The 21,359-nt window shown below is 43.8% G+C and overlaps 1 protein-coding gene across 6 annotated transcripts in view; it reads left to right on the top strand.

Moving 5' to 3' along the window:
• The first annotated feature begins 15,542 nt into the window (after positions 1–15,542).
• The window catches only part of Snx31 (sorting nexin 31), a 42,888-nt gene continuing 37,071 nt past the window's right edge, over positions 15,543–21,359 (top strand). For 5 of the 6 annotated variants that reach the window (XM_069991826.1, XM_069991825.1, XM_069991824.1 and 2 more), the window contains exons 1-2: positions 15,543–15,636; positions 15,719–15,793. In XM_069991826.1, coding sequence (XP_069847927.1) covers positions 15,571–15,636; positions 15,719–15,793 — 141 coding nt within the window. In that variant the 5' untranslated portion in view covers positions 15,543–15,570. Of the gene's footprint in view, positions 15,637–15,718; positions 15,794–18,475; positions 18,539–21,359 lie in introns of those variants that run through there. The other variant, XM_069991827.1, reaches the window with a different exon arrangement.

The following is a 21,359-nucleotide window of genomic DNA, read 5'->3' as shown; positions in this document are numbered from 1 at the left end:
ATTTTCTTTTTTCTTTTTTTGTCAGTTGTGGGGCTTTAACTCAGAGCTTGGGCGCTGTCTCTGATCTCTTTCTCTCAAAGTTAGCATTCTGACACTTTAAGCCACAGCTCCACTTGCAGTTTTCTGGTTGTTAATTGGAGATAAGAGTCTAATGGAATTTCCTTCCCTAGGCTGGCTTTGAATTGCGATCCTCAGATCTTGGCCTCCTAAGCACTAGGATGACAGGCATGAGCCACCAGGGCCTGGTATATAGTTCATTTTCAACATAGTGTCTAGTGAGTACCACTGCTGTATTTGTTCACCCTTAGTCCCTCCATTTCTTTATCCTCCTTACCCTCCCAAAGACAGATAAACCAACAAACAAGAAAAAAAGAATCCCCCACAGTATAACCCCTGTTTTCACTGTATTTGATGTTGGTATAATTTGTGGAGGGGAAGGGAAAAAACAAATTGTTTAAATAGGGATACAGGTGGGCGCATTGCAAGGATGAGATGTAAAAGACGTTATGTTGAAAAACGAACTTTACAACTTTGGCGTGGGAGGGGGATGGGAAGTGGAAACAAAGGAAGAGGCAACAACGCTTGCTCATGTAATTGTAACCCCTCCATACGGTATTTTCACAATAAAAAAAAAGAAAACAAAAAAGAAAAACAAAAGTAAAGAAAACAAAAACGGCAAACCTCTTGTTGAGATCATTATTCTAAGTGAGTCTATGAGCCGATCCTTCCTATGTTCCAAGGCAGATTCTTCTTCCTACATTCTCTGCAGCAACTCTTCAAAAGCTGAACATTCTCTTATCCAATACCAGTTAATCAACATTCAGAGGTGAATGAGGCCACTGTGGAGATGAGAAGGTAAGCAAGTGGTTTGGCCTTCACAGGGAAAGATATTTCAGTATAATGTCCTGGCAAAGTGGTTAAGGGTGTGGTCATAGGAGCCAGATGGCCTGGTGGTGTGGTCTTATATGTAAGCATTTTGGACTTCACCATCCCTACCTGAAAAATGGGGCTATCAGTAATAATCAACTAATGGTGGTGAGAATTAATCATTTAAAGTGCCTAGGATGAAGCCTAGCAGACTAAATACTTAGCATTCATTTTTGTTATTTATAAACTGCTGTTCTCTATTATTAATATATGAATGATTGATAACAAACATATAAATTATCAATACAAAGCCATTGTAAATGTAGCATTATTTCCCTCTGTTTTGTCAGTACCCTTGGAGGCAGGTTCTGTACTTGGAACTTAAAAAAAAAAATGAGCCGGGCGCCGGTGGCTCACGCCTGTAATTCTAGCTACTCAGGAGGCTGAGATCTGAGGATCACGATTTAAAGCTAGCCTGGGCAGGAAAGTTGGTGAGACTCTTATCTCCAATAAACCACTAGAAAACCAGAAGTGGCGCTGGGCTCATGCAGTAAAGTGCTCATGCGGTAGAGTGCTCACCTTGAGCTGAAGAGCACAAGGACAGCGCCCAAGCCCAGAGTTCAAGCCCCATAACCAACAACAACAACAAAAAAATGTATCATTCTCCTTTAATCTATGGAATGATGATGAATTCTATGAAGAAAAACAAATGAGGTTAGGGAGTAGGAAGGGGAAGGCTGGGGGGGGGGGGGTTGCCTGGAACAGTCAAGAAGGCATCTCTGAGAAGGAGACATTTTAGCAAGACTTGAGAGTGAGAGATGAACCATGTGGCTGTCAAGGGAAAGAAATTCCAGGCAGAGGAACAGTAAAAGTAAAGGCTCTAGAGCAGCATAGGCCTGGCTCAGCCATGAGTCCAAAGAAGGCATGGGAGAGCACTGTGAGAGATGTCAGAGAAGTAGGGGACCCTGAGGGAGCCCTCAAAACTGGAGGTGGCTCGCTATGTCCTGGTTTAGAGGACTAAGATAGAGCAGAGAAAACAGTCTGAGGTCTTTTTATTAACCCAGGCGAGAGAACATAGACCTAGATCAGGTGGGAAGTAGAATAAAGTACATTTGATGAGTCAGACTTGGGGTGAGAGAGGCAGAGGCGTGCAAGCGGTGGCCAAAGTAAACACCAGCCCCTCTCTTAATTTACCGTGAGCCTGTCAATACCTTAAGCTATGTTTACACATTTAATGTACTCAATGTTAAGTATTTTAAATGCTAGACTAACAAACAAAACCTTCCCTAAAGACTTATACAACTCAGGAAGTGGTGCTGTGGCTCAAGTGGTACAGCGCTTGCCTTGAGCGGAAAAGCTGAGGGACAGCGCCCAGGCCCAGAGCTCAAGCCCCATGACCAACAAAAAAAAAAAAAAAGAAAAAGAAAAAGAAAAAAGACTTATGCAACTGTAAGAAGACTAATGCATTAGGTAAGTAACAATATTGCTTTGCCAGTTATCTTGAACGTTGCAGTAATGTTATTAAACTTACATATACTCTACATTCTATTTTACTTTTCACCTTAAAATGGAAAGTCTACAATTGATGATTTAATTACAGGACTATGCTGTGATCACAAGGCTACTATGTTACATTCCTTTTCATGTCAAGCTCTCTTACACACTACATGGTAGATACCAACTAATAAATATGTTACAGACTAGTTCTAAAGTTAACATAAAAATATTGATACACGCCAGACACCAATAACTCATGCCTGTAATCCTAGCTACTCTGGAGGCGGAGATCTAAGGATTGCAGTTTGAAATCAGCCCTGGCAGGAGAATCTTATCATCAATTAACTACCAAAAAGCTGAGTGGTAGTTGAGTGCTAGTGACTGAGTGCTAGCCTTGAACACAAAAAATCAGGGACAACACCCAGATCATGAGTTCAAGCCCCAGGACTGGCACACACAAAAAGATAGATAGACAGATAGATAGATAGATAGATAGATAGATAGATAGATAGATAGATAGATAGATAGATAGATAGATAGATAGATAGATATAAAGCTTTCCAGGTGAGGTCGCATACCCAGTAAGTGCAATGTCATCAACCCAGTTGAGGGACAATGACCACATATTCTAGATGAACATTCTGATGCCTGGCTGAAAATGATGAGCAGCCACACAATCGAAGATCCAGAGATCCAGAGAATATTTTATGTTTTCCTTTCTCTTTGTAATTTTTTTCTTCTTTTTTGAATGTTAGTAGGAACACTTTCCTGCTCACAATAGGTAGTGGTAGGTTGGAGGGAGGGGAGAGGGTCTAATAAACTCCAAATTCAGGTGACTCATTGCTCAATTCTTGTTATTTCCATTGACTTTATCCCCAGATTTGAGGAGATGATATTTTATGATTTCCCACCCAGATTGCTTCACTGCTTCATTGGATTTGGCCATGGATGTGGTTTCCAAACTTGGCTGTATTTTGGTGGGACCAACTGCTCGGTGAGGATGGAGGCCAGTGGTCAGCCAGTGTGCCCCATGCAGAAGCTGTGAGGTGAGGCCAGGACACTGAGTTTGTTTTTCAGTCACTTAGCAGCCATCTCAGAGATCAGATTGATTGTCACAGTATCACAGGGCTTGTGTTCAAGGCACTCTCCTTTTACTTGATAATGACCCCAAAGGCCAAGAGCAGTCACTCTATATGGCACAGAAAAGCCTTAAATGGATCCTTCAAGTGAGAGTAGATACAAGAAGATACATAGAGAGAAATTTCATTATATTGTTATAACTTCCCTTGGACTTTGTTTGTTATTGTTTAATTGATTGATTTTTTTTTTTTTTTGTCAGTCATGGGGTTTGAACTCAGGGCTTAGCCACTGTCCTTAAGGGATTTTTTTTTTCTTTTTTTGCTCAAGGCTAGCATTTTACTACTTTGAGCCACAGTGCCACTTCCAGTTTTCTGGTGGTTAATTGCAGATAAGAATCTCACTTTCATGCCTAGGTTGGCTTTGAATTGAGATCCTCAGATCTCAGACTCCTGAATAGCTAAGATTATAGGTGTAAGCCACCAGTGCCCCGCTGATTTTTATTTTATTATTATTATTTTCTTTGTCAGTCCTAGAGCTTGAACTCTGGGCCTGGGTACTGTCCCTGAGCTATTTTGATCAATGCTAGTGCTTTACCAATTGAGCCACCACTCCACTTCTGGCTTTTTGGTAGTTACTTAGAGATAAGAATCTCACAGACTTTCCTGCTTGGTCTGGTTTCAAACCACAATTTTCAATCTTAGCCTTCTGAGTAGCTAGGATTATAGGTGTGAGCCACCAGCACCCAGCTATGCCCTGTTGGGGTGTACACTCTAAGGGCAGTCAATAGTCAAGGATCAGTCTGCAAAAGGTCCAGGCTACATTGTATGGTCTTTTGCCTAAGTTTCTTCATTGTAAAAAAAAAAAAAGAAAAGAAAGGGCTGGGAAGGTGGCTCAGTGGTAGAGCACTTGCCTTGCATGCATGAGGCCTTGGGTTTGATTCCTCAGCACCACATAAGCAAAAAGAAAAAAGCCAGAAGTGGCGCTGTGGCTCAAGTGGTAGAGCGCTAGCCTTGAGCTGAAGAGCTGAGGGATAGCACCCAGGCCCAGAGTTCAGGCCCCACGACCGGACCGAAAAGAAAAAAAATAGAAAGAAAAGAAAAAAAAGAAAAGAGAAGAAAGAAAAGACAAACCGGGCGCCAGTGGCTCACGCCTGTAATCCTAGCTACTCAGGAGGCTGAGATCTGAGGATCATGGTTCAAAGCCAGCTCATCAGGAAAGACCCTTATCTCCAATAAACCACTAGAAAACCGGAAGTGGCGCTGTGGCTCAAGCAGCAGAGTGCTCCCCAAGCCCAGAGTTCAAGCCCTGACCGACAAAAAAAGAAAGAAAGACAGACAGACAGACAGACAGACAGACAGAAAGACAGACAGACAGAAAGAAAGAAAGAAAGAAAGAAAGAAAGAAAGAAAGAAAGAAAGAAAGAAAGAAAGAAAGAAAGAAAGAAAGAAAGAAAGAAAGAAAAGAAAAGAAAAGACAATACTTCACCAAATGTGAAGCCTATAGACTTTCAGCCACAGTGACAGGCCAAAACAGGGTCACTGGGTGTCATAAACATATTGTGGTATGGGATAGTGTTGCTCAAGTTAGAACAAACAAGCAACAACAACAACAAAAAAACCCCAGGATGATAATAAGAAGTTCAGTACCTACTCATCAGGTTATTGGAAGTATAAAGAATTAATTAATGTATTCAGGCAACAGTGACTCATGCCTATAATCCTAACTACTTAGGAGGCTGAGATCTGGAGATCATGGTTCGCAGCCAGCCTGGGCAGGAAAGTCTATGAGACTTGTATGTCCAATTAACTACCAAAAAGCTATGGGTCAAGTGGGAGAGCACCAACCTTTGATGAAAAACTAAGGGACAGGGCCCAAGCCCTGAGAGTTCCCAGTTCCATCAACACTACCACCACTATCCAAAAAAAAAAAAAAAAAAAATAGGATTAATGCATGAAAAAACCTGGAGCAATCTCAGGTAAATAGAAAATATCTAGCAGCCATTATTTCCACATCAAATATGAAGATGTTTTTCCTCCAGCTTTATGAATAAGAATACTTTTAGAGAAAAATCCACCTAAGAGGATGAAAGAGAAAAGGCTTGAAGGACCTGAATGAAGAAAGGATAGATCCATCAAATGCCTAAGAGGGAGGGAACAGGAGAAACCAATCTGGTGCCTGACAGGTGCTTGGTGGATCCCAGAAGGGAAGGGGAGGCAGGCAGGAAGGCAGCCAGTGGGAGCATAGTGCCCCAAGCTAGTCTGTTTCTGCATCCTGATCTCCCACCAGACTCATTCTCAAGCTTCGCTTCAGTAGGTATGGTGCCAGGCCATGAATATGCTCTATACATGTTTATTGAATAAAGAAAACCCAGCTATTAACCATGCCTGTTCCTCCTCCATCAGTAAATTAGAATATCAAAATTCTCCTTGCAATTGTTCACCTCCTAGTTTTATGCAAAGCCCAACTGAGAAAACTGATATTTATGGGGCTCTCCTAAGGCTTTGTTTACATTAAAAAAAAATGGTTCTCACAAGGAGAACCATCCAGATGGACCACCAGTTGATAAGGACAATGCAAGTCCTTTGCTTGGTTTCCCTTAAGTGAGAGTCTACAATTCCTTCGAGTGCCTTTATTATGTAGGACTGCTAATATGCAGTCAGAGCTTACCAGAATTATTGCTTTGCTAGCATTTCCTAGGGACAGCTTCGACATTCAACGGTGGAGCTAGCTGTCAAACCTGCTTGCTGCTGTTGCGTCTCCCACTGTGCGCCTGCCCCAGAGCTGGATTTCCTGCCAATTGTGGGCACGAAGCTGTGTGCTCGCCACATACTCAGAGTTGTTTTCAGAGGAGCCTGGCTTTTCCTTGCATCATTTCTTGCATTTTACGTTAACTCTCTTTCTCTTTCCCTTCCTGGTCTGTTGTGTGGGTGTCAGCAGTACTTTCCTGTTACTTTAAGGTACTAAAGTATGGGTGCTATGGCTATGTATTGTTCTTGCTTTAGCCTATCCCAGCTTCCCTTCTGCTTTTATGGAGTCGTCCTGATAGGTAGCAGTTAGCCTTCAACAATGGGGACATGCAAAGGAAACTTAAAATGGAGGCTAAGATCACAAGACCTCCAAGAGAAAATACTATGATTAAACTTCTTGACTCACAGGTAACCTCAGCCCTGTGAACTGGACCTGGGGGAGAGGGATTTCTCATAGGCAATCTCCATAAGTACTCAAATCCCAAAGGCTAATCCTGTGGTTCTCACCCTCGAGACAACCCACTTTCAGTCTATTGAAAGCATGTTTGTAACAGGGATTTAAACTGTTTTTGCTGCAATGAATTAGCTAAAAGCAGGAGACAAGCCTGGCATCTCTGCCTTCATTTTATGCTTTGCAATCAATCACCTTGAGTTCCAGAAAAAAAACTGAACTGATCGATAACATCTTTATGACAAGGAACTGAAACTACCCCTAAGGAATAGCAGAGCCTTGCAGGACAGATCCACCCCAAATGAGGATAATTGCCCATAATCATAAGGGTATGCCCCAGAGCTAGAGAAACCATCTCAAGGGAACCAGATTGTTTCCTTCAAAGGATGACAGCAATAACAATTTCTTCAGAACCTGGGAGAACCAGATCTGACCAACCAGACCTTACCTGTAACTTGGAGTGTTTAATGTCTATTATTTGTATTTAAACCTAACATGTCTATACCCTGAAGATGGTTGAAGATAAACTGAAGTGCCATCTTCCTGTGACCTCATCCCATATAAATATCTCCCTTCTCTGCCATATTTATTTCCTAATAATTTTTTTATCATGTTCACTATGTTTTGCATCTTGCCTGAATTCTTCTTTTGCCAGGTGCAAGACCTTAGGGAGAGAGCTGCATGGACTTTTTGTTAATAGGAGTACCCCACATTTCCTATGGGGCCTCTTCCCCAAGTCCACATGACCTCTGTGGAGCTATGTGTTTGAGGCGCCTGCTTCCTCAGCCTCACTTTCCCCTGCCTCAAAGGTGCCTAGTGAGCTTGGCTGGCAGAGAGTATTTGCTGCTGCTAGCCACAGAGAGTTCTGTTCTCTGCTTTTTTCTTTTTTCTCTTTTCTTTCCCTTCCTTCCTTCCTTCCTTCCTTCCTTCCTTCCTTCCTTCCTTCCTTCCTTCCTTCCTTCCTTCCTTTCTTCCTTCCTTCCTTGTCTTTGTCTTTCTTTCCCTCCTTCCCTCCTTCCCTCCTCTTCCTCCTCCTCCTCCTCCTGCTCCTCCTTTTCGTCCTCCTCCTCTCTGCCCCTCCCCCCACTGCCCTCCTCCTTCTCAGTCCTGGGACTTGAACTCTAGCCTGGGAGCTGTCCCTAAGCCTCTTTGTGCACAAGGCTAGCGCTCTTCCACTTGCTGTACAGCACCACTTCTGGATTTTTCTGAGTAGTTTATTGGAGATAAGAGTCTCGTGGACTTTCCTGCCTAGGCTGTCATCAACCATGATCCTCATATGTCAGCCTCCTGAGTAGCTAAGATTATAGGCATAAGGCACTATCACCCAGCTTAGAGATCTTTTCATTCAGATATAGGGTACAACGCATACTAGACTTCAGGGTCCTCATTTATGAGTTGGCAAGCTGAGCCTCAATAGGAGAGGGGGGCTAAGAGAGGAGCTCTCAATCTAAAACTTTCTTTATGTTTTACCTTTAATATACTGAATAAAAATTTATAGATAATTTACACACCATCTCAAAATCAATGCAATGCCCTAATCATAGTGCAAAAGAGAAATAAAAATAGAACAAAATAAAAATAAATTATACAATAGTATCCAGTAAGTTAATAATGCATGACTATGCAAACGCATCCTCACACTAGGAGACAAGGAAGGAATCAGATTCTTGCTCCAAAAGTGTCTAGTGACATGAATGTGACAGTGGCAAGTGAAGATTTGTGAGGTGGGTTGCATACTCCACTAGTATGAGTGACATGCCACGGAAGACTGATTTCAGTAGAATAGTAAGTCTTCCCAGCAAAAGAAAAACTACATTTCCCCCTCATTTTACATATGATAGTATTCATGAACAAGTCAGTATATACTAAAACTGTGCAGGAAATACTTTGGTGTATATGCAAAATGGGATTAAGTCTAGACTCAGTAAAGTACAAGTAAGCTTCTCGCCCACAAAGAATCCAGTGGAACATTAGTAATTTATTTGGAACTCGGGGCAATTCTTTATATAGGACTGTCTGGAGCTTTGCAGCCTAGCATTAAATTCAAGCAATAGCTTCCCAGCATCGTTGTGACAAATCAAAACTATCCCAGATTTCCATGATGCTCCCTAGGGGGTGCTACTAACCACCCATTTCTTGCATTGAATTGACTGTGTCTGGAAATAAATGAGCTGTTTGTAGCTCCAACTGTAGACTGCAGTTGCATGGTGTCATTTTACCCAGCTAGGTGAAAGCAGCCATCTGCAGAAACAAATGGAGCTAATGTGGACAAAAAAGCAGAACTGAGAGAGATAATGAGTGTGAGAGAGAGAGAGACAGAGAGAGATACACAGAGAGAGACAGAGACAGAGAGACAGAAAGACAGACAGGGACAGAGAGACAGAAAGACAGAGACAGAGAGACAGAGAGACAGGGAGGGGGGAAGGGCGTGCTGGGAGCACTCCTGGATCTAGAAATGCTTGGAATCAGACAATGTTTGTATTTCATATACTTTCAATTTCCCTTTTGCTTGAGTTATGTTGAACTTAAGTTTCTGACATATGCAATGACAACAAAAAATTCCCACTAATAGTTCCTGCTTAATGAGCATTGTTTTTGGTTTGGTTTTGTTTTTTGGTTGGTCACCGGGGTTGAACTCTGAGCATGGGTGCTGTCCCTCAGCTCTTCAGCTCAAGGCTAGTGCTCTACCACTTGAGTCACAGTGCCACTTCCAGTTTTCTAAGTGGTTTATTGGAGACAAGAGTCTCACAGACTTTTCTGTTCAGGCTGGCTTTGAACCACAATCCTCAGATCTCAGCCTCCTGAGTAGCTAGGATTATAGGTATGAGCCACTGGCACCTGGCTTTGTTTTTTTTTTATTTTTTCAAAGAAGACTTGTTATTTCAAAGTTGCTTTTCATGTAAAAATTAAAGCAGAGGGAATTCTAGCTAAAATTGGCTTGTTTAGAGGTTGGCTAGTCTCCCTTTTTCTCTTTCTCTCATTCTTGGAAGGGCAGATGGCTCAGTCTTGGTGAGATGATGTACAATTCCAACTTTCCAACATGAGAGACTCCAATTTGGTTTAGTGAGTTGGGCTTAGTGCAGGAGATAAGTCTAGACCAGTGGCCTCCTGTAAATTTTATTTAACAATTATTACCATCAATTTATTTTTCTAATTCTGGGAACTAGGAATAGAAAGGGGAAGTAGTTTCCCCTTTCAGATCTTATAGACTCATGCATTCTCTGAGTGTAGCTGATTGGACCAAGGATAAGCCAAATTCTCTTTACTACTAAAAAACCAGGTCTTCAATGAGTGGTATCATTGTCCAAAGCTTGGACTGTTATTACAAGTAACATGAAAACTAGGGGGGAGGAAAAGAGAGCTGTAATGTAGCTATATTCTGATGGATGATTTAGGAACCTAATAATATGAAGAAGAAAGAAGAACAAGGAGAAGGAGGAGGATGAAGGGGACGAGGAAGAGGAAGAAGGAGGAGGAGGAGGAAAGGGAGAGCGTCAGAAACTCTCCAGTTCTATGATTTATCCCTTCTTAAGACCCAACTGTGCCTGATTTTACTGCTTTCAAACCTCTATGTCTGGCTGGGCAGCACAGCACAAGTCTCTAATCACTACTATACAGGAAGCAGAACTAGGAGGATCATAGCTGGAGGCCAGCCCTGGACTAAAGCAGGAGACCCTACCAGAAAATAAACAAACTGAAGTTCTGGGGCTTGGCTCAAGTGATCAACTTCACAAGTACAAGGCCCTGAGTTCACACTCAGCACCTCCAGAAATTAAAAAAACAACAACAACCTGTATCATTGAGCACATTCCCCCTTTTCTATCCACAGTAGATTTCTATGACTTACGTTTAAAGAGCTGCAAGCTAGCACTTTATTCTTATAAGTATTTTAACAAATCCCAGTAAATCTTGTTCTGACAGGCTTTAATCAAAGGGTGACACAAGAAACCGCAATGGTCTTTCCTAGATATGAGCTCTGCCCCTCATCAGCTTTGTGCCTTTTAAATCATTTTACTCTCCTATCTCCTTATACTTAGGACAATAAAAAATGTCCTTGCTCCCAGCACTGCAATGACAGCTGGGATGAAGACACTGGTGTGCTTAGCACAGAGTCCAGGACTAAGGCAGGGCTTGCTAACCAGGTTTCTCTGCCTTTCCCCTTTGTGCCTTACCTTCTACCTTACAAGGACCGGAAGTGAATGCCAGGAGGATTGAGACCTGAGGACAGATACCTTGTCTGAAAAATAACCTACAAGGAAAAGGGCCAAAGGTGTGGTTCAAGTGGTAGAGGGCATGCCTAGTAAGTGTCAGGTCCTGAATTCAAACCCCAGTACTTCCAAAAATGTTTTGTTTTGTTTTTTCAAAGTTAGAGTAGCATTTGATTGGAGTCAGTAAGTTATAACAGTCTCAGTTCTTATCCCATAGTCCCCTCACCAGGTGCCTTTCCTCCCTGATAAACCTCCATGCTACACAAATATCCTGCTACTAACAGCAACCGTGACTTTTCTGACTTGGACCCTCTTCTGGTCTCCCACTGAGGCTACCTCCTAATTTTGCAGGTGAGGAAGCTGAAGTGGCAAGGACAGCGATTAGCTCAAGTCCAAATGAATGGAACCCTGAGACAAGGCTAGAGACCTTGCCTGCTTTGTATTGCTCTCCCCATCTCTTGCCTGGCTTTTTTTGCTCAAGGCTAGTTCTCTATCGCTTAAACCATGCCTCTACTTTCAGCTTTTTGCTCACTGATTGGAAGTAAGTCTTGGGTTTGTCTTCCCAGGCTGGTTTAGAACCAGGATCCTCAGATATCAGCCATCTTCTTGTATTTTTAGTTTCTGGGGTGAGAGAGATAGACAGAGACAGAAACAGAGACAGAGACAGACAGAGAGAGACAGACAGATAGACAGACAGACGGATAGACACAGACAGAGCAATTTTGAGACACAGAAACAGCCAGTCCTTCATTTGGCTCTGGTGCTTTTTAGCTTCACATCTTCAGCAAAACTTTTCCAAGCCAAAGTTTCTTCCATAATAAGGTCCTGTTTTTGAGGATTTGTAAAGATCAAATGGGAAGATGGACCAGTGCTATGCCAAGGTGGGTGACAATTGTGATTTCCAGGTATAAAAGCCTGGGTGGGACTTAAACTCAGCATTCAAGGTCAAAGTTTCCATGTTAGAACCAGGAGTGGGCAACACAGCCTTCCCTACCTCTTGGTGTTAGGTGGAGGATGATATGAGGTAGGATTTGCCAAGCGTAACAAAGCCAGATAAAATCCTTGCCATGACCCACCCCTTGTACTGGTTGTCCTACTCCATCTCCTGTTCTCAGGTCAAGTCCAACAGCCTTGTTCTTCATTTCTGTGTCTCCAAGTAGCTTTCCAACACTCCTTGCTTTTCTGCTTACTCCTAGTTCTGTGCTCTGTGCCTGCTCCCCCACAGATCCCTTCCTGTACTGGCTTCCCTGTAAGGCTTCATGAAGCCCAGAGACAGCATCTGGCACATCACTGAAGCCCCTATGGCCCATACACAGGCCCAGACACACCACAGACACCCACTTAGTACACTTCCCCCTCCTGCCTGCAGGCCAGGCCACCTCGTGTGTGTTCAACCTTGCTCCTGCAACTCCCTGGCCAGAAATGCAGAAAAGCTGGTTGTCCTCAAGTTCACGTGTATTTAGCCAGAATCAAAGCCTGATAAGTGAATGGTCAGGCAGGGTGTGCCCAAGTGCTTTGCTATTTATAATGAAGTTGCTGTGGCAGAAAATGCCCTCTCTTTGTCCACCACCCCCACCCCCAGCCATGGAGCTCTAGCTCTCATTTCTGTTGAAAAAACCATATCCTCTTCCTATGAACCGTTAACCAATGGGGTTCCTTCAGAGATGTGGGGCATGGCAACTGAAGAAGAGGAGCCAAAAGAACCAAAAGCAGAAACAAGACTTTTCTTACAAAAAGGCATTCTACAAAAGCCCTGTGCGCTCATAAAGGGATTGCTTGGGTCATTTCCAGGAACACTGTGAAGAAAAGAATGATTTCTGATGTTTAATTCTCAAGTAGAAAGATACTACTCAGTGACAATCATGTGTTCCTAATTTCCATTCATTTATTGTCAGGAGCCAAGAGTGAATTAAAATATAGGTCAATGGTGATATGATGTTCTATTGTTGGGAACGCATACATACCTAGAAACATTTCCCATTCCTCAGAGTAAGGTGCTGCAGATACATGGGACAAGTTCCATCTATCCCCATCCCCACTCCTGGCACATGTTGCTCAGGGATCATGGTATTTAGCATAGGACTTAAGAGGTCAGCTCTAGAATCATTCTGCCTGGTTTGAGTCCTGGCTCTGCCAGTTATCAGATAATTCCATGATCTTGGGCTTTTCCTTCAACCATGCAGTGTATCAATAAGCTCAACAATAAATGGGGAACAGAAAAGCACCTGTCTCAGACCATGGAGTTGATTGGGTGATGTAATATATAGATGGTCTACAGTTCCAACACAATGATTTTCCAACTTTACAATAGTGCAGAAGCAATATGCATTCAGTAAAAACCACTTTTTGAGGGCTGGGAAGGTGGCTCAGTGGTAGAGCACTTGCCTTGCATGCTCGAGGTCCTGGGTTCGATTCCTCAGCATCACATAAGAAAAAAGCCGGAAGTGGCGCTGTGGCTCAAGTGGTAAAACACTAGCCTTGAGCTGAAGAGCTGAGGGACAGCGTTCAGGCCCCATGACTGGGACCCCCCCCCAAAAAAAAACCACTTTTTGAATTTTGATCTTTTCTCTTGCTAACAATAGGTGATCCAGTCTTCTGTACTTATTTTTGAAATATGGGATGGAACCCAACGCCTTGCGTATGGTAGGGAAGGACTCTACCCCTGAGCTACATACTCAGTCCTTTCAATTATCTCTTGAGACCAAGTGGTTGCATTAGCAGCTGAAGCACTCAGGCAGCCATGTGACTAGAAGAGTACACAGCTAATATTCTAATGTACTGTCTTGCTAAATTGGGCAGATGCTGGACAGAAAAGGTGCATTACATGCATCACTCACATCTGATATTTTCAATTTACAATGAAATTTTAGGAAGCAAATTTATTATAAGTTGAGTATAAGTATTCTTGTGTGAAGCTCTAAGAATGGTGTATAGCTCAAAGTAAGTACTCACAAAATATTAAATTAAATATTACTTCATCCAAAATATGCCTACTAACAGGCGAATAAATAAACACATTGTGGTATACATATGCAATGGAATACTCATCAATGAAAAAAAGATGAAAACTATACAATGGAATACTATTCAGCCACAAATAGGATAGAAACAATGCACATCCACCTACCTTGAAGACTGTCCAAATAACTACTGAGTAGAAGATGCTAGCATACTGTAGGATTCCATTTATAGCTGAGAAGTGCGAACTAATCCACGGTGGCAGAAAGTAAATCAGTGGTTGCTTGACTGGTGATGTCAGGGAGAGGAAAGAAGGAGGGAAGGGTTACCAAAGGGTAGGAGGTAACTTTGGGGTTGACGGGTTGGTTTACTATCTTGACTGTGCAATTGATTTCACAGGTGTACGTGTCAAAACTTACCAAATGGTAAACTTTAAAGCGCACACGCACATGTGTGTGTGTGTGCGTGTGTGTGTCAGTTGTACCTCCGTAACTCTAGGGAAAAGAAATATTAAGCTGGGTGCCAGTGGCCGACACCTGTAATCCTAGCTACTCAGGAAGCTGCGATCTGGGATCTCGGTTCAAAGCCAGCTGGGGCATGAAAGTCCATGAGACTCTTATCTCCAATAAACCACTCAGAAAACCAGAAGTGGTGCTGTGGCTCAAGTGGTAGAGTGCTAGCCTTGAGCTGAAGAGCTGAGGGACAGTGTTCAAGCCCAGAGTTCAAGCCCCATGACCGACAAAAAGAAAAAGAAAAAAGAAAGAAAGAAAGAAGAGAGAGAGAGAGAGAGAGAGAGAGAGAGAGAGAGAGAGAGAGAGAGAGAGAGAGAGAACAGAAAACAAAATAAATATTAGCTGTGCCTGTTCCCCATCTTTCTGAACACAGTCCCCCAGGGGGTACAGCTTGGATCAAGGTATATGGACATCCTAGATGAAGGTTTTGATGCTTTCCCATTTATGAAAGTTACAATTCTGTAAGTTATTAGTCCTGCAAGTCACTCTGGGCCTTATTTTCATCAGTAACCTAGAATTATAATTCTTACCTGAAGATCAACTGTGAAAATGTTCGACCAAGCCCTCTAAGAAACTGCACAGGATCAAAAGAAGGCGATGGTGCCCTGCTGCTTGCTTCAATACCTAATGAGTGGGCAGGACTTAGTCTGTGTCTTCAAGCATCTCTTTAATAAATATTATTTTGTGTGAATGTCTTTTTATTTTGTTTTTTCTTTCATACAAGTCACACACTATATAGCCCAGGCTGGCCTCAAAGCCATGATCCTCCTGAATGCTGAGATTGTAGGCAGGCCTGGCACAGGGAGGGGAGTGGGGACCAACCTCCGGTGGGAAAGTGGCTCCTTCTCCCCCGCTCAAAGTGGCTCCTTCTCCCCCGCCCCCCGCTTCCTCTCCCCCTTCCCCCCGTCCCCACTCTCCCCCTCTGTCTCCCTCTCGCCCTCCCCGCCCTCCCCTTCTCCCCTACCTTTCCCCCTCACTCCTCTCCCTCCCCTTCTCCTGACACTGATTAGGTCGGCACCGATTACACGTGACCTGGGGTTGGTGGGCTGGTTGTGGGTCAGGGGTGGAGGGGCGGGGCGGAGGAGGCGGCTCGTGGTGGGCGGCCCTCGCGGACAGCGGCGGGTTCGGGCCCCGCCCCGTAGGCGAGGCATGCCCGCTGCGCCGACCCGGGCTGGCCCAGAGCTGCGCCCCGCGCGCCCGGAGGCAGGTCGGGGTTCCAGCGCCGCTCGGATTGATTCGCCGTCCGCACCATGAAGATGCATTTCTGCATCCCGGTGTCCCAGCAGCGGCCCGACGGGCTGGGGGGCCGCTACGTGGTGCGCTGGGGGGCGGCCGGGTAGGGAGGGGGCCTGTGTTCCGCGCCCCGCTAACCGGGACGGGATGTCCGTGTGCTTGCAGCTGTATTCCGTGTACCTGGACGGGTTCCTCTTCTGCCGGGTGCGCTACAGCCAGCTGCACCGCTGGAACGAGCAGGTGAGCCGGCCGAGGCGGGCGCACCCCCCACCCGAGGCCGCTGCTCCAGCGGGTGCCCCGAGGCCTCCGGGAATGTGGCTTTCTCGGGACACCCGGCTTTGGGCGACTTCAGGCTCCTGATTCGTGGGACGAGGTTGCGGGGAGGATTAATTAGGAATTGCTTACAGGTAGATGGACACATCTGCATCAACCGTCCACAGGTGTGAGATGAGGAAGAATCCCAGTGATTCTGCCAACCCCACTCCAGCCCTTGGACACTGACCAATTCCAATCAGCTCGGGGTGCTGGGTCTTGGGTGGGGTCCCAGGGTTTCCCAGGACGGTGTCCTCCTTCAGAATGAATAAATCAAGTAGAGACCAGGGTGCAGCGTTCGGAAGGTTGCACATGACTGTCTAATCTTCCCCCCTCCCCCTCCCCAAGAGTTTGTAAGTCCACTCACTTTTAAAAAGACGTCAGTATTTTTGTTTCAGGTTCGGGTGAACAAGTAACCAAGGACACACAAGGCTTTTCACGTTGGGAGTCCATTTTTCATTGTAGTTTCTCACTTTTCTCTGGGAGGCAAATGGATTTAATGGATTTTATTGTTCATTTCAGTAGGACCTGTCAAGTCTTCAAAATGTGTTAGAGAAGTAAATGGCACTTTGGAAATGTTCATGTTTTCCACACACTTTTACAAGTACAGTAGTTGGGTTTTCTCCATTATTTATTTTAGACTTTAAAGAGCACTTATCTGAAGTTAAAAAACAAAAACAAGAAACAGCTTGCTCAGAGACAACAACTATCAGCATACATTTGGGAGGGGCTGAGGGAAGCTTTCAGTCTTGGGTTGCTAGAGAGTCATAAGTGCACCTGTTTCATTTAGCCTGCTTCTCTTGGTGGATTGCTTACTTTGATTTTTCTACTCTTGAAAACATCACAGTGATAGATCTTGCTCTTCCATCACAATACACTGGAAAGGTCTATTTTCAGGGGATGAAAATCTTTGGTGTTAACAAGAAAATGGGTATGTTGTGATTTTTTTTCTTGCCAGTACTGGGGCTTGAACCCAGAATCTAGGAGCCGGTCCTTTAGCTTTTTTGCTCAAGGTTGACACTCCAACTACCCCTTGAGCCACAGCACCACGTCTGGCTTTTTGCTGCTTAACTGGAGTTGAGAGTCTTACAGACTTTCCTGCTGGGACTGGCTAAGAATCATGAACCTCAGATCTCAGCCTCCTGAGTAGCTAGGATTACAGGTATGAGCCACTGGAACCTAGGTCAAAATCTTTTTTTGGGGGGGGTCCGGTCGTGGGGCCTGAACTCTGGGCCTGGGTGCTGTCCCTCAGCTCTTCAGCTCAAGGCTAGCACTCTACCACTTGAGCCACAGCACCACTTTCCGGCTTTTTTCTTTTTGCTTATGTGGTGCTGAGGAATCGAACCAGGGCCTCATGCATGCAAGGCAAGTACTCTACCACTGAGCCACCTTCCCAGCCCCACCTAGGTCAAATTCTTAATGACTTAATGCTAAACGAAATGAAAAGAAAGCAATAGAAGGGTCCCCATCTCTATGCGTACATGTGGTAAGTATAAGTCTATTTCCTTAAAAAAGTGAAAATTACAATTTTAGCTGTGTGAATTTTGGCTATGAGGATTGGATTTATATTTTGTATAGTCGATACCTATTTATTTAGTTATTTTTGTGCTTGTACTAGGGCTTGAACTCAGAACCTTGCACTCTTGTCTAGCTTTTTTGCTCAAGGCTGGCACTCTACCACTTGAGCCATAGCTGTACTTCTGGCTTTTTGCTGATTCAGTGGAGATGAGTCATGGATTTGTCTGCCTGTGTTGGCTTCAAATCTCAATCCTCAGATCCCAGCCTTCTGAGTGGCTGATCATAGGCTTGAGCCATCACGGGCACCTGGTTTGGTAGCTAGCTATATGTTTGATTAAGGACTTCCTACCCAAATGAGGTGGTCTTAGTCCACTTAGCCAGGGTAGGTAAAGAGCTAATCCATGAATGACTGAACCTGAGGAAGAGATGGGTGTGTATCCGTGAGGCCACCTGTGCTCTCTGAGATCATCACCTGCAGCTCTGTCCTTGGGTGAAGCTCTCTTAGGGCTGGTACAGTGCTGCTCATCCCTCTGCCACATAAACTGGCTGGCTCATCTCTCTGTGCCTTCGGATGAATAAAAACACTTTGATTTATGCCTCTGTCTTTGCCTGCACTATCCTCCTTAAATGATGTAAAGAATCTGCAAAGATAGCAGCTCATTCTGTTCCAGTGTTAAGGAGGAGGCATCCTGTGTAAGTGATGCTGAACTGGGTGCTACTTTTTGTACTCTGCCAGCATCAGATATGACAATGAGGATAACTTGGGGCCAGTCAAGCTTAGAAAGGACACTGTAGCAGGGGCAGGGGCTGGGATCTGTGCAGGCTCATTATACCGCTTTGGTGTGCCTCCCTGCTCGGTGTTGCTTCTCCTGTTCCATCCCACACTGGGCTAATCTAATCTCTCCCTTTATTTTTTTTCCGTAAACAAGGTTTTGGTAATGTAACCCAAGCTGACTTCATATTCTTGCATTCCTTCTGCCTCAGCTTCCAGATTGCAGATGTGCACAACCAGCCCTGACTTTGATCTCTTTCTCTTTCTCCATTCATCTTCTATTCCTGTCAGGCTGGACTACTCATTATCCATGCCTTGTTCACCTCCTCTCCTTGGAAGACTTGGTTTTGGGCTCACCAGGAAGTCCCCATTGGTTGCATAAGGTACCTCTGTCTGATTTCTGCGACACTTTGTGTTTAGATACCACAACCCAGAGCACTTTGAGCTGTGGCTCCTCTTTTGGCTAAAAGAGAACTTGGGGAAGTGGGAAGAATGAGTCAAGGTTGGAAATAGAGAAGGCAGAAAGGACTCCATTTATAACTCCACTTGTCCCAAGTTGCCACCACCAGGTATCAGTGCTGTGAGTGAGGTGAGGCAGGGATGATGTTTCCCAGTATGATCTTTTCACATTAAGAGACACAGTTTCACAATGGATGTCAGGGTAGAGGATTAAAAGGTATCACTAGATGAAGCCAGTGGCTCACACCTGTAATCCTAGCTACTCAAGAGGCTGAGATCTCAGGATCATGGTTCAAAGCTAGCTCAAGCAGGAAGACCAGGAGACTCTTATCTCCAATAAACTACCAAAAAGCTGAAAGTGGAGTTGTAGTGCAAGTGGTAGAGTGCTAGCTTGAGCAAAAGAGGCTCAGAGACAGTGCCCAGGCCTTTAGTTCAAGCCCCAGGACTGACACAACAACAACAAAGTATCTCAATGTAGTCTCTGAGGGAGGGGGGGGGAGCGGGGGAGAATGCTTCAAGCAAACAAAACACCTAATGAAAGCACAGAAGACTTGTATTTTCCTTTGACAGAGAGATTGAGCTGAGCTATAGAATCAGAAAATTTGCTGTAGAGTTTCAACTGCTATATTTTGTGTTGAGATTCATAAAAAAGGTCTTTGTTGGTATTGTTGAACTTTAGCCACATTTGAGAAGGGAAGTGAATGATTCTTTGTGGAGTCATCTCACACTGTGAAACCTGCTGGGAGGCCTTATGCCCTGTGATGGGCCTTAATGTGTGTTGACTTTCCTCAGCTCTTGGCCTCCAAGATGGGGCTCCTCACCATGCTCTCCTGTAGATGGCTAGCTTTGCTATCTCAAGGCTGCTACTGTTAAAATCTATTGGAGAACATCTGTGACATTCACGAACACATGCCAAGGAAGCCCCTGGCCTTTTAAGGATCACTTAATCAGTAAATCAAGAATAACTGCTTGAGCCGAGCGCCAGTGGCTCCTGCCTGTAATCCTAGCTACTCAGGAGGCTGAGATCTGAGGATTGTGGTTCAAGCCAGCCTGGGCAGGAAAGTCCGTGAGACTCTTCTCTCCAATAAACCATTAGAAAACTGGAAGTGACACTGTGGCTCAAGCGATAGAGTGCTCACCTTGAGCTGAAGAGCTGAGGGACAGCGCCCAAGTCCAGAGTTCAAACCCCACAGCCGACAAAAAAAAAAAAAAAAAAGAAAGAAGAACTGCCTGCAAAGAAGACATAGTTCTGCTTCTGTTGAATGCAATTAGCAGAGACCAGAATGGAATTAGCCTTGCCTTGTCCGGAAGGGAACTCCAATTAGGGTACCTTTTGACAGTCTTTAGCTCAGTAGGAACATTTGAGTTTAAGAGTAGCATAGTTGTAGCTATAATGCTATAGTGGGGTTAGATGAGAGATTGTGCCTGTTGGGCTAGCCAAGTCATTTCATGTGTCCACAATTATAGCATCACATAAAACAGCTTTATTACCCTAAAACATTTCTATACATTTCTATTCAGTACTGTCTGATCCCAAACCCTAGTGTTAACTACTTGTTTTTTTGTTTCACAGTCTCTGTTTGCCTTTTCCCTAGGATGTCATATAAATGAAATCATGCAGTGTATAGCTTTTCCAGACTGTTTTTTTTTTTTTTTGTTTACAATATGCATTTAAGTTTTATCCAGGCTTTTTTTTTTTTTTTTTTTTCTGGTCCTGGGGCTTGAATTCTGGTCCTGGGCGCTATATCTGAGCTCCTTTTGCTCAAGGCTAGCACTTGAGCCATAGACCCATTTCCAGCTTTTTTCTGTGATTGATTGGAGTTAAGAGTCCCATAGATTTTCCTGCTTGGACTGGCTTTGAACCACAATCCTCAGATCTCAGCCTGCTGAGTAGCTAGGATTGTAGGCAGGAGCCTTCAGTTCCCAGCTCCAGGCATTTTTATAAATTATATATATATATATATATATATATATATATATATATATATATATATATTTTTTTTTTTTTTTGCCAGTCCTGGGTCTTGAACTCAGAGCCTGGGCACTGTCCCTGGGTTTCTTTTGCTCAAGGCTAGCATTCTACCACTTGAGCCACAGCATCCCTTCTGGTTTTCTGGTAGTTTATTGGAGATAAGAGTCTCACATACTTTCCTGCCCCAGCTGGCTTTGAACCCTGATCCTCAGATCTCAGCCTCCTGAGTAGCTAGGATTATAGGCATGAGCCAACAGCTCACCAGCCCAAAATAGTATTTTTTATAAGTAGTATCCCATTATAAGGATGTCTATCATTGCATGGATGGAAGGACATCTTTGTGGCTTTCTGTTTGGAGGTTATAATAAAACCACTTTAAATGTTCACATGTGGGTTCTTGTGTGGCCATAGTTTTCAAATCAGTCTAATAAATACTTAAAAGAGTGATTGTTCAATTATTCAATAAGAGTAGATTTAGCTATATAAGAAACTGTCTTCCAAAGTGACTATGATACTTTGAATTAAATATTTAAATAATAAAAATAAAAAATTAAATCACAAAGTAAATGTTGGCCTCAAAGTAAAATTCTCTACAATCAAATATCTAAATATAAGCATCAAGGAGTTATATTTGTCCATACTTATATAGTTAATAATTTTTCTAGATGTTAAACCAATACTTTTCCAGTAGAAACTTCTATGCATATGGAAGTAATTCTAGACCTGTTTTCCAACTCAGTAAGAACTAGCCACCTTCCATGGCTGCTGAGCAC

The sequence above is a fragment of the Dipodomys merriami genome, unplaced genomic scaffold, assembly GCF_024711535.1.
Source record: "Dipodomys merriami isolate MVZ:Mamm:240054 unplaced genomic scaffold, mDipMer1.0.p SCAF_4, whole genome shotgun sequence".
Classification (NCBI taxonomy): Eukaryota; Metazoa; Chordata; class Mammalia; order Rodentia; family Heteromyidae; genus Dipodomys; species Dipodomys merriami.
This window is presented reverse-complemented; position numbering and strand designations above follow the sequence as displayed.